The sequence below is a fragment of the Periplaneta americana genome, chromosome 7 (assembly GCF_040183065.1).
Source record: "Periplaneta americana isolate PAMFEO1 chromosome 7, P.americana_PAMFEO1_priV1, whole genome shotgun sequence".
In the NCBI taxonomy this organism is placed as follows: Eukaryota; Metazoa; Arthropoda; class Insecta; order Blattodea; family Blattidae; genus Periplaneta; species Periplaneta americana.
Genome location: NC_091123.1, coordinates 113,847,817 through 113,861,064, shown reverse-complemented (window position 1 = coordinate 113,861,064; position 13,248 = coordinate 113,847,817). Strand labels below are relative to the sequence as shown.

The window sequence follows — 13,248 nt, the reverse complement described above, 5'->3', positions numbered from 1 at the left end:
AACAGGAGAACCCTGAGAAAAACTCCAACTATAATCTTGTTCGCCAAAAGTGTCACTATGAATTTTTCATTATCAGACTTGAACCCTGACCACCTGTGTGACAGGCTGAAGGTCTGATCACTCAGCCACTGCAAGGGAAAATAATGCAATACAATCAAAATATTATAATGTAAAGTAATTAAAATACAATAGTCGCAATTATGAATGTAAATAAAGAAACTGGTAATTTTTCTGCTTCCATTTTGCAAAATACTGCATCTGTAAATCATTCTCTCTTCTTCTTTAACCAAATCAAATTCATGGCACACATCTGCTTTCTTTTTCCCAATCTCGATTTGTTTTATAACATTAACTTCATCTTCCACACTTAATACTTTTCTTTGCTCTTGCTCCATTGTATTATATGTAACATTTGTTTGCAAACTGAATGTTTCAAGTTACAGTCTCAACTGGATATCTGGATTACATTACGGTACACAACTTGGCCTGCTACTGTTAGTAAAATGTTGGCATGACAGAAGAAAGAGTTATCCTACTTCTCTCTCCAATTCCTTTTCTTAGAATTTCAGTTGTTGGCCCATAAAATACTTTAATCACAGAAACTGAAAACAGTATTGGTCATTGATGACATTACTGGCTACCTGTGAATGCCTCTCAATGATAGTCTGTGTAGGTAGAACATAGATTTTTAAAAGAATTGACATTGTTGCTGAATATTTATATAAACAAGTTGGTTATTAAAAATGTGTTGCTATAAAAATAGCAAATCAATTTTATTTAATACAGATAAAACTGTACTTCTTAATGACTGTTGCTACAGATGTGTGACACTAACCATGGTTGCTATAACAAAGTTCAACTGCATATTCCAATACAAAACTTTCTTAACAAGTCTCTAAATAGATTCAGTTCATTATTGACTACTTGAAATAGGCCTAAGATCTAAGTACGATTTTCAATCTTCCGAGGAAAATGAGTCAGAACATATGAGCCATTCAGAGCAGAATGGATAATGACGGTTGAAGTAAACATTCTGTAAAATACAGCACAAAGTAGCAATTAATATTCAATTTATTTAAACTATTAGTAGTCAGTGGATAGCACGAAGGACATATTAATTGCTACTTTGCGTGTATTTTACAGAATTTTTACTTTAAACCTCATTACCCAATTTTGACTTACTGCTCTGAATGGCTCATATGTTGAAGTCATTGGCACATAGGCAACATGTCCCACTATCCATGAACACCTAATAAAATGATAAAGGAAAGAGTCTGGACTTTAATTTTTATTTATGTTACAGGACTAGAAACACATTATTTTATTATTCCAGTAAAAACACAATTTTCACAAATATGCCACTCAGAGCCTTATTTACTTCAAGTCTTCTACTAACACATACACTGTAGAATATTTTATATAATTCACTACTAAATATCCACATACTGAAGTAAGTTTGTTATATTCTGTATTTATTTATGACATTTAAGTAAACCTCGGTGGTATAATGGTTACCGTGGTTGGTTTGGGAAGCAAAGGTCAAAACTTACCAAGAAGAAATTAATTTTTGGAATGAAAAAATCCAAAGTACTCTTTCCTGTGGGACGGACATAAAGCTAGGGACTGTATGTCCTATTATCGTCTTTGATCTGCAGTCTGATTCGATTGGGAAGACAAAATGAAATTGCTATAAAAATTATATAAGGAGTGATAGAGAAGTTATATTAATTATCAGTCAATCATTTTATGGAGAAAACTATGAAAGGTGAAATTTTCCGACACAGCTATTATGTTACTCTTCGAGAATGTAGAACATCCTTTCAAGCTTTACCCAAATTATTTTAAAAACATCATCTCTATGTATGAGAGTTGTTTGAAAAGTTCACAGCCTGACATAAAAATTAAACAAGGATTATTCTGAAACAATATTTAATTCTCAACATAATCCACCCTCAGAATCAGAGTGCAAGATCTGGTGAGTGGGGGGAAAGGGAGGATACAGCAACAATTGGAACTGTACTTCGTGTTGTTTAAGAACTGCGATTGCAGATGTGTAAGCAGGTGCATTGTCATGATGAAAGACCATTTCCTTCTTGACCATACCCAGCCTCTTCTCGGGAATTTTCCCTTTCAGTTGCTACAGGAGATCTGAATAATATTCTCCTGTTATTGTTCTCCCTTTGCTAGACATTCATTATTGTTCACCCCTTTGGTAGACAATAATGATTATCCCCTTAGACCCCATAATATGGAGACCATGATTTCCCAGCCAATTAAACAGCGTCTGCTTTCTTTAGAGGTGGAGAATCACTGTGCTTCCATTGTTCTGACTACTGTTTCGTCTCTGGTATGTAGTAGTGGATCCAGGTTTCATCAGTGGTCAAAAATCACCTCAAAAAATTGGGCGTGTTTTTATCGAATTGAGCCAGACAATTCCTCGAAATTTGACATGAGACATGCTTTTTTTTTTCCGGTGTTAACAAACACAGAACCCACCTTACATGCCCAAGACATTGACTAAGATGTGGCACAGCCATTCAGCTGAGAAATACATAACTTTGCTAATTTCCCGCATTTTCAGTCGATGGTCATTCAACACCATGTCATGGATTTTTTCTTTCACTTGTTGCTGTTACTGGACATCCACTGCGGGGGTAGTCTTTCACACTCTCAACAATTTTTAAATAGTGCTGCCCATTTTTTCACAGTCGAAAACACTGGAACAGATTCCCCTAGTGTAGTATCCATGTCTACTTTAATTTCTGTTGGACTCATTCCCTTTTTTTTTTTTTTTTTTTTTTTAAAGAAATAGTTAATGACAGCACGAAGCTTGATATTTTCCATTTTTGTTCTGCGCACTAACTTCAAAATGGCAGCACTGTTGACACATTTTCAATACCATCTATATATCAGGCCACGAACTTTTCAAACACACCTCGTATATACCCATGCATGCCTGTGCATGTGTATTTTATATATAATTATTAGAGATTGGAATTTTTTTTATAGAGTTAGAAGTGCTGAAAATGGGATTTTCAACGGGAAAATAGTGTTTATTTAATTGAATTTTTTCGGCGTTTTCAAAATATAGAGCCTCAATAGCACAATAAATACCTTAGTTTTCAAAATATGCTTCATAAAAAAAGAAATAGATCGATATTTTCTGTTGACAAATGATGACTTTTATCAGACAAAACATTACTGTACGATAAGAAGCATTCACAGTTTGTATTTGCATGTGGCACATAGAAATAAAGGGTGCATTCAGCAGGCTAACAGTGCTTACAATACAGTTCTTGCTACATACTCAAAACCCAAGCCAGATATTACATCAGGAATGTGTTCATATCAGATAGTTGAATGAAAATAGATTCAATACTAGTACCATTGAATGTGCAGACTATAGACACAGATCTTTTATCCATGCTATTATTATCAATCATACTTAAATATATATGATCACAAAATATTTAATTCCCTAATAGAGTAATTGAAGGGTTCAGAGCCATAGTGGACCAAGTGCCGATTAACAAAAACGGAGAAAACAAGAGTTTAAAATTAAGTGATTACCATAATTTAACGAAACATATAGCAAGTACGATAAAGTATGCACATTAAAATTAAATGATTTGTCAATCTTCATTAAATTATGGTATTTACTTAACTTTAACCCTTGCTTTCTCTGTTTTTAATAAATGGCGCTTGGCCTGCTATGACTCTGAACCCTTCAATTATATACTATAGTTTTGTTTTTCTGACAGAAGTGCAGTCTTGATCAAAGTAATGTTTGTCACACTATACTACTCACAGCAATTATGCTCGATATAGTGATCATCTTGAAGGCTCGATCTTTCCAATAATACATTATCTTTCAGTTGTCTTAACATGTTATGATTTGGTTGCACAGATGTTTTCGTCATTTCTGTAGATTTTAGATATAGTACATAAAATTTTCTCTCTTTAGCCGAAGTTCGTTTTGTAGAACATCAGTTTCAATCATCAGCAAGTATTTGTCAAATATGGACGTGTGCTGAAGAAGTGGGGACCTATGAGTGAGTGGTAAAGAAGGGGAGAAGTGAAGTAAGGAGTGGAGGATTACTAATGCAGAATAGTACAGGAAACTCGAAGAAACAAGTGGATATAACATCAGAAAGCTGGAAGTGTAAAATAGAAGACATCAGTGTGAAGATTGAATATCTGATATGGGATAATGATCAAATGAAAGAGAAAATTAAATATTAGGAAGATAAGCAAAGAAAGAAAAATTTTATATTCTTCGGGGTGGAAGAAGAGAATCATGAGTACGAAATGGATACATGTGAGACTGTGTGTAACGTGTGTGATAAGATTTTTGGTATCGATGTAAAAGTAGGCATATTGGACAGACTTACAGAATTGGGAAAGGAAGATTCAGAGTTATTTTAATAACATTCGCAAGTATGAGAACAAGAGAAATAATCTTAAGGAATTCAAGAAAATTAAGAAAAACGAAAATAAGAATAGTGGCTAGTCAACTAAAAATTTTAATTCCTGTTGGTACTGCAATAATTGTAGCTGATGTAAAATATGCTCGTGTATCAATATCTATTCCTACAGTAAATAAACACAATTATTCAGAACTATCAACAATTACTAGTTAATATTCTTATTCTACTATTCTAATATGGCAGATAAGTGTTGAAAAAGATGTAAACTATGAAACAAGGAACTGATGTAAATCACTGATACCATTCATGAAAGCAGCTAGAAATAAGGGACATTTTTCTAAGATATACGAAGACAAACAAAGTCAAAGGGAGCTACTATGACTTTAAGAGTTTTGTGAGGAGAACGTAAATCATCCGGAATTTGGATTAAATAACTGGCAGAGAAACATCTGAGGCAGACTGACAAACACAGAAGTCAAAAGCAGAAGAGGAAAATGAACTCAAGCAAACAGAGCAACTGACTTCAAGAGACAACATTGGAGTTAATGTAAAATATGTAGTGGACCAGTGGATGTGCAAGATACAAACTAAAGAGAATAAACATTTCGCAAAACACAATATGGAAAGTCAAGAAATGTTGGAAAAGCAATGGTTTGGTTTAATACCGAGTCAAGGGACGAAACAGCTATTAGAATCCGAACATGATGGGAAGCATGGTACGAAAAATAATGAATCAGGAGTCAGAGCAAGAAGGCAACACATGCAGAAAGAAGACATTGAACCAGGAAGCAAAAACCGGAACACCAAACAAAATTTTACCAAGCTAGAGTCGACGGCAATTGGGAAGGCGGTAGTCTGCTAGCGTTTGTGTCGAGAGAGACAGATAGAGCAAGGCAGCGTACAACATTAGCACGTCGTACTTCACGAGCACGTGCAATACAAATAGCGCAGGAGAGAATTTAAATTATCAAAAGACAATAATGATCTTAGCCGTTGATTACTGTAAGCATGACACCAAACAAACCCTATTTCCTTCACTAACAATATTCTTTGCACAGTTCTCAATCCCACACCACATGCTGCTGCAGTTGTTTCTTGCACGTTGGCAACGTTGCAGCCAGCATCAAGATGGCCGGCAGCATTCTGCTCATCAACGTTTTTAAAATAATTATATACACCTTAAACAATATTTTCCACGCCTGTCTGTGCAATACTTGTCTTTTCACAGTTCTTCTTCCATTTATTTATCTTATACACACACAGTAAATGTTAGTTTTACTTATTCAATGTATTGAAACACTCACACATGAACAAACGAACTCTGGAAGCACTTGTTACAGACTGATTCTGATTGGTTCTACTGTACAAGCTTGTGAAGTCACATATCAGAAATGCTACGGCGCATGTAGGAGCCGACAGCCTTCCGAACTGCCATCTAGTCTAGCAGACAAAGGGAAGCACACTTCAAAAAAAAGAGTGGCATAAAGGATACAGCAGCAAAGAAGTATGTAAATGATAGGAGAAAGAAAGGTTTAATCTGTGTATGATGAATTTGTCTAGTGAAGAAGGGAGAGCTACTGATGGATATGAATCAAGTGAGGGGGTAATAGTGGAAAGAAGAAGGAACGAGAAGGAGGGGAATCCAGGGTTGGGAATAATAGGAGAATCATCTAAGGTGCATATGGAGAGTGTAAGGAAAGAAGTCTTTGCAAATGCAAGTCCGAGTGAAAGATATGAAAGGGAGTGCGATGCAGAGAAGAAGTCGAGAATATAACAGAGAAGGAGAGTGGAGATGATTCAAGTCCAGCTACTGTGGAAGATATTGATAGGATATAAAGAAGTGCGAAAAGCTAGAGGAAACTTGTAGAAAAGTTCAGCGCGATATATGCTAGTTAAAGAAACAAGGAAGTGCAAAGAAAGACGTGTGAAATGTAATAAGTGAACCAGAGGAGAAATCTGACTTAGTTTGAGGTATTAGATGCAGTCAAAAATGTGAGGATTAGATCAATGGTGGAACTGAGAATAAGATAGAAGAATAAGCAGTAAAGTGTTAAGGAAAAGATTAATAGACTAAAACAGTGAGAAGGAAAACAATGAAGGTAGTAAGGTTAATAGGAGTTAGAAAAAGTAAGTAAATAATATTGAGGATTTCATGTAATAGAGAAAGGAAGAATATGGGAAGTGGAGGAGGTAGAAAGTGAGTGCAAATAGTGAAAGTGAACCGTAAAAGTTATTCGATAAAATGATTAGTGAATTGAACAATAGTAAGCAAATATTACAAACATTAGAACAATAAATGAGACAAATAATATAATACGGTGATGTACATGAGAAAGTGGAAAAAATTAATGAATACTAGTCAGAGATAAAAAGGTTTTAAGATACACCAGGGACAGAACATCTACTAGAAGCTTGGAGACCGTTACTTTTAAGCGGTCCAACCACCCCCTCCTCCCGCACTAGCAGGTACGGTACCATTCATCTGCAAAAAATTTTCTGAACGGAAGTTATTGTATTGTGAGAGCGCAGCTGGATCAGTGAAACCAAGTGGTCAACGTTATCAGTTTGTAGTGCAACGAACAATTCTGCTGTGTGTGGGCTCTTCTGCAGTGATGTCACTGAAGCTGTCCCCGGTGTAAACAAAAAATCAGGAATAATAGTAATGAAAGATGACAAGAGTAGTAGAGATGGAGAATGTTTGTAAACAAGAGTAAGTAGACAGTATTGCATAGTATTCGGGAATGGGACTGAGGGAAGATAAAGAAGGTGAAGAGTTGAAAATTACTGTACATCAGAAGGGATAGAGGAAGAAATAGACAAATAGGGTTTAACTTTATATATATATATATATATATATATATATATATATATATATATCAGGATATATGATTTAATGTACTCAAAAATAGTGGTGGACCATATGCAGAAATGTGAGGGAAACCAGTACCTGAAAGCTGTATGATAATAAATATGAATATGAAAACACCACCAGTTTACTGAAGATGAAGACATCTTAGCTTACACTTACCTAAGAGATTTGAAGATGCAGGAGACAAAGGAAATTTGGAAGCTACTTGCTTCAAACCCTCAACCTTCAGCTGTCTCTTCAAGGTTGGATTCTCAATAAACTCACGAAGTTTTACATCAGTTTTTAGTGTGCCCTGGAACAATTTTAGGTCTATATCATTAACTTCAGAAATTAAAAGAATCAATAATCAACCAAAATAAATTTACATATTTCTAGACAAATTTTAAATATACCCCTGAAATGATTTTGAATATGCAAAGAAGACCCATCTTCAACTTCGAACACAAATTGAATCAATAATACAAAGAGTTGTAAAAATAAATCAAATGGAATACAATTTCATATTAAGAGAATGTTTACTATGCATTTAAAGAATAATGTACATTACAATATTCATATAAACCTTGAATATAATTTATACTGCTCAATTCTATAAATGTTGACGACTCTTGATAAAGTCTGCAAGGGAATACAGAAAGGTTTTCAATAGATTATGGCCCGATTTAAATTATAACAATGTATTATTCCATTTTAACTGTAAACTTAACAGTTGAAGCATTTCTTCAACTATTGTTAGTACTAACAGGCTGTTAAAACCTATGTTAATTTAACTGCCCAATTTCATGCATGTAAATCATTTAATTCTCAGTTAGCATAGAAGTATCCAATATGGCTGGTGCTTTAGATGCTGAACTTTTATATCGTGATTATTTAGAAAATGATATCCATGAATATATAAACAGAGGGGATGATTTCTGTGATTTGACAGAACAGAAGTTCATACAAAGGTATACGATATTTTCTGCCAAGTCTCACTTTTCGCTTTCAACTTAGATCCGTTTGTTTGTTTATTCTCATTAATTGGTTTATACTACGAAATTATTTCCAGCAGAAGGCTTCTCTCGAACAAAGAGAAATTAGTCCCACGATTTCTTTTTGTTTCCGGGTCTTTCATTTCACAATAGCAATACCAGTACACCACACCACGCTACTGTGATACAGACGGAAAGCAGAAATCAAACCTAAGAGAATCAAACAATGGAAACGGAAACAGGCGAAAATCGCAATTGTCAGAGTTCAGAAAACAAAATTGAGCCTATACTTGGTTATAGTTAAACTCTAGAATCTCTGGTCCTAATAGAGAGTTAACAAACAATGTTAAAATGTGAAAAGTAAAGTTGAAGAAACGCAATATTTTTAACAGAAATTCATACTTTTAACTTACAGTTAATTAACGCTATGTTAGGTGCATTTTAACAAAGGTTGAAGAAACCGGACCTATCACAGCTTATTACAACTTGTTGTAAGTCAATCATCGATGTATGCACACTTACTTTCACTGTACTGTATAAGTGAATCAGAAAAAAAATAGATGTAGCTTGTTTTGGAACAAACGGTAAAGTCAGCCAGAAACATACACTCAGCAGTGCAATACATACACTGCAAGGGCAGTTATATATATTGCAAGATTTTATGTGTACAGTATTGACAGAATCAGTCTTTGGAAAGCATGTAACATTACTTGGTGTCATTTACACACACACATACAGTGTTCTCAAAGCAAGGTCTACTCGTTTCTTGGTTAACTTATAAGAGACGCGTCCAGAAAGTAAGTTTCTCGGGACTGTTTCAGAAAGAAAAGATAATTTCATGTAAAGATTTATTTGAACAGATACAGCAATTGTTGAGCTATTTTTAAACATATTCTCCACTGGAATAATTGAGATATTTGTCACACCGTGAGATCAAAAGAGGTGTGCAGACAGCTGTCACACACTGGTTCCAATCCCAGGCAGAAGACTTCTATAACACAGGAATAAGAAAAAGTTGATCTCACAGCATGACAAATGTCACAATTCTGATAGGGAATGTGTTGAAAAACAGCTCAACAATAATTACTGTATCTGTTCCAATGAATCTTTCCATGAAATTGTTTTTTTTTTCTGTAAACGGTCTCAGGGAAAATTACTTTCTGGACGACTCACATAAATATGGCACAATACTGTACTACAAGACGGAAAGGAACTGGCCACACTATCTCATTATCTCCTGGCTTAGTTACCTCATAAGTAACGCCTTTTGGTGTCATTTATGAGGTTCAAACCTGTCTTCAGACAGTTGACTAAACAACATCTGTGCTATAAACACCTCTCCAATTGGACCATAAATGATTAACCTAATAAATGAAATGCATAATTAAAGGTCAAAGAGCTGTCATATCTCTTGGAAAAAGATATGAAAACTTTCTAAAAGAAATTCCTCTATCAATGAACAGACTACATAGGTTTATCTTCTTAACTATAAACTGGTGACAAAGAAATCAACATAGTAAAGAGTAATTATTGTATTTCGGTTTTAGAAGCAGATTTCTAATCAAAAGTTTTCATAATTGGATCCCTGTGCACACTCTCCCAGTACAAAACCTTTTGAATCAAAATATGTAACACAATACACAGAACTATCTAAAGTATTACACTTCATATCTCTATAGTAAATACATCCAAATTACACATTTCTATTACACTGTATTTCATGTCCTCATTAAACTGTATTTGCAGAATATTAAGAATAGCAAATTGATCAAAATAAATGTATGTGAGGTGAAATAGTGATTGTTAAGATATAATCAACCACTTTGGAATTCACAAACATAATTTTGCACTCATAGTTATCATACACATTATTAATGTAATATGTATGAAGTTTTCTAAAGTGCTACATATTCATCAATCAGAAAATTAGAGTAACACACTACTTAAAGCTGCCCATTTAATCCTTCTTATGTACAGCCATGATTGCATCAACACTAACATTCATTTCAGTCATTCCGTGTATACAGAGTGATTCACGAGGATTTACCGTCCCTTATGAAGCTTATTTCCGAAGACATTCTCAGCAAAAAATGTCATATAAACATTTGTCCTCATCTCAATATTTTCAGAATTACACTAATTTGAAGTTGTTTGTAAAATACCATTATTCTTGAGTTTTAAGGGTAAAAGAATATTACAGATAAAGAATGAACTATTCAGGAGTATTGTTTCTTTAATTAGCTAGTATTCTGAAACTAAAAATGTGTTGTTAATTCCATAGTTGCTATGTACAGAATTCTTTTATAGATTTTTAACTACAAAATTACATTTTCTTACGCATTTATCATAACAATTGTAACAAATCATGCCACTCTTGTAAATTCTATAAGACTGTACATAAGGATGCATAATTAAACTGTAAAGAATCAAATTCCTGAAGTTGTATGATTTGTAACAATTTTTGTGGTAAGTGCGTAAGAATGATGTCATTTTTAGTTAAAAATTGAAAAACAAAATCTGTACAAAGTAATTAACAACACATTTTTAGCTTCAGAACACTAGCTAATTAAAGAAGTGACACTTCTGAATAGTTCATTCTCCATTTGTAATATTATTTTTTACCTTTAAAACTAAAGAAAAGAGATAATTTACTAACTATTTCAAATTATTGTAATTCTGAAAATATTGAGATTAGGACAAATGTTTATATGACTTTTTTGCTCAAAATGTCTTCTGAAATAAGCTCCGTAAGTGACGGTAAATCCTCATGAATCACCCTGTATATAGGGTGCAAGTGATACAATTGTGCAGACTTAAGAGGACAATAGAATATGGTTAAAATAAATAAAAAACCTATTATACATTTTGTAATTAAGTGCATGGTTAATTAGAAAATTAGACAAAGTCTGCATATTTTGGCAACAGCAGATTGCCGGCTCACATATGAAAGCACACAGCACTCAGTCTGAACAGCTTTACGGTATTTAATTTGCCCAAAACCGTCCCTTTTTTTTTTTTTTTTTTTTTTTTTTTTTTTTTTTTTTTTTTTGAGAAATTGCAATCCTTATCAATTTATCTAATGATGAAAGTAAAAATCAGAATTGTATGGATAGCACTTACTGAGCAAAACAATGTTCAGTTTTCTTTGAAAAGTATTATGGTATTAAAATTTTTTGCTGTACTGTATCCAAGAAATAAGTTGTTAAAAAAACACGCACGCGCGTGCACACACACACACACACATTTTTTCTCCATTCTATTACTCTTTCATCGTATGATGACGCAGAATATCTGCATGGAAATATCATATGTACTTCAGTACATTAAAATAATATATATGATATGCGAACTTCGTGATTTAAGACGGCGCTTATTCCGTCGGATCCCGGCCAACTAGTCACTCATAACGAATGCACCTCAGCACATGTGTGGACTTCAGTCCTACGTTCATAGACATCTATGACATAGTGCAGAGGGCGGCCACTAGAGGGAACCCAAGAGTTGGAACTTAAACTGAGACAATTCTGTCCGACACCGGGATGAGTATCCGGTGTGGTTTAGTGGATAAAGCATCAGCACGTAGAGCTGAAAACCCGGGTTCAAATCCCGGTGCCGGAGAGAATTTTTCTCCGTTCCATTACTCTTTCATCATATGATGATGCAGAATATCTGCATGGAAATATCATATGTACTTCGGCACATTAAAATAATATCTATCTCCATAAGTTTGGAATATATCCAAAAGAATGTGTTGCACTAACATGGTAATACTACAGGCAATTTCTATATTAGGACTAGAAGAGTATCATAATTTCCAGAGAATTTTGAAGTTTTCGAACGAGTTTACTACCCATTTAATTTTTCCAGAAGTAAAAATAATCCCAGATACTAACTTTTATGCGAGCTAAATAATCTCTACTGCATCTAGTTACTTGTGTTTGTGTAAGATTAGAAAATGGTGACTCCATCTGAGATCAACTTTTGCTGGCCACACTTCCATCCTGTCAATATGTAGTCCTATAATATATTGTTTACCTTGAACTTAACGAGTTCCTTCTCCACAGCATCTAGTTGATTCTGTTTGCTGGCTGCAGAGAAAAGAGCAGTAGCATATCTCCCTTCTAGTCCAAAGACTTGAACGGGGGGCTGAAAACATTACATGAATGTGAATATACAACAGATATACATGCAAGTTATGTTTTCATGCTAATGCAAACAAGTTAACCGTTATAAAAATTTAGCAATTGATATCGGAGTACTAAAAATAGATGCAAAATTACGTTTTTTCTTAAAATTGTATTGCATTAACACATCTTATATTAGTTGAAAGCGCTATTTATGCAGAATTCTTTTTCAATTCCTGAAAGACCATCCAGTTGGTTTGTATAACCTACAATTTTCAGTATTGAACAAGGAATTTTTTATGAAACCATCATTAAGAAATATAGGAAAATATTTGGAAAGTTTTATTATTTACAATAATAATTAATAATAATAATAATAATAATAATAATAATAATAATATGTACAAACAATACGAAATGTTTTCAAATTTAAAATTTAACTTATAATCATGACAGTTCTTGGACTTTTGTAATTAAGGGGGTTATTACAAAAAAAAAAAAATTAAAATGTTAGATAACATGGAATTTTTTAATATAATGCATAATAAAAATGAATTTAAATTACCATAGTTTCATAAGAATGGAAGGTCCCTGAACTCTTTCAGTAATTGTCATTGCTTACAAAATTTAAATGACACTGCAGACTGTTTGAGAAAGTTGGCGAAAAAAACTTTCACTGTACATCCATATAAAAATTTAAAAACTTTCACTGTACAACCATGTAAAAATTATTAACATTTGTGCTAGATTTGCTTGAAGGGGTACTGAACTAAAAATCACATTCTAGGATGATATATTCTAAACAACATGCATTAACTATCCGCACAATGACCAAACTAGACCTTATGGCGTAGTTT

At 33.7% G+C, this 13,248-nt stretch overlaps 1 protein-coding gene across 1 annotated transcript in view; it reads right to left on the bottom strand.

Annotated features, from left to right (window-relative positions):
* Nucleotides 1–13,248, bottom strand: part of ATPsynO (ATP synthase subunit O, mitochondrial) — a 31,431-nt gene that overhangs the window by 14,137 nt on the left and 4,046 nt on the right. Inside the window, exons 3-4 of the mRNA XM_069831190.1 lie at nucleotides 12,303–12,413; nucleotides 7,456–7,588 (exon numbers count right to left, since the gene is read on the bottom strand). Of these exons, the coding sequence (XP_069687291.1) occupies nucleotides 7,456–7,588; nucleotides 12,303–12,413 (244 nt within the window). The remainder of the gene's footprint in view (nucleotides 1–7,455; nucleotides 7,589–12,302; nucleotides 12,414–13,248) is intronic.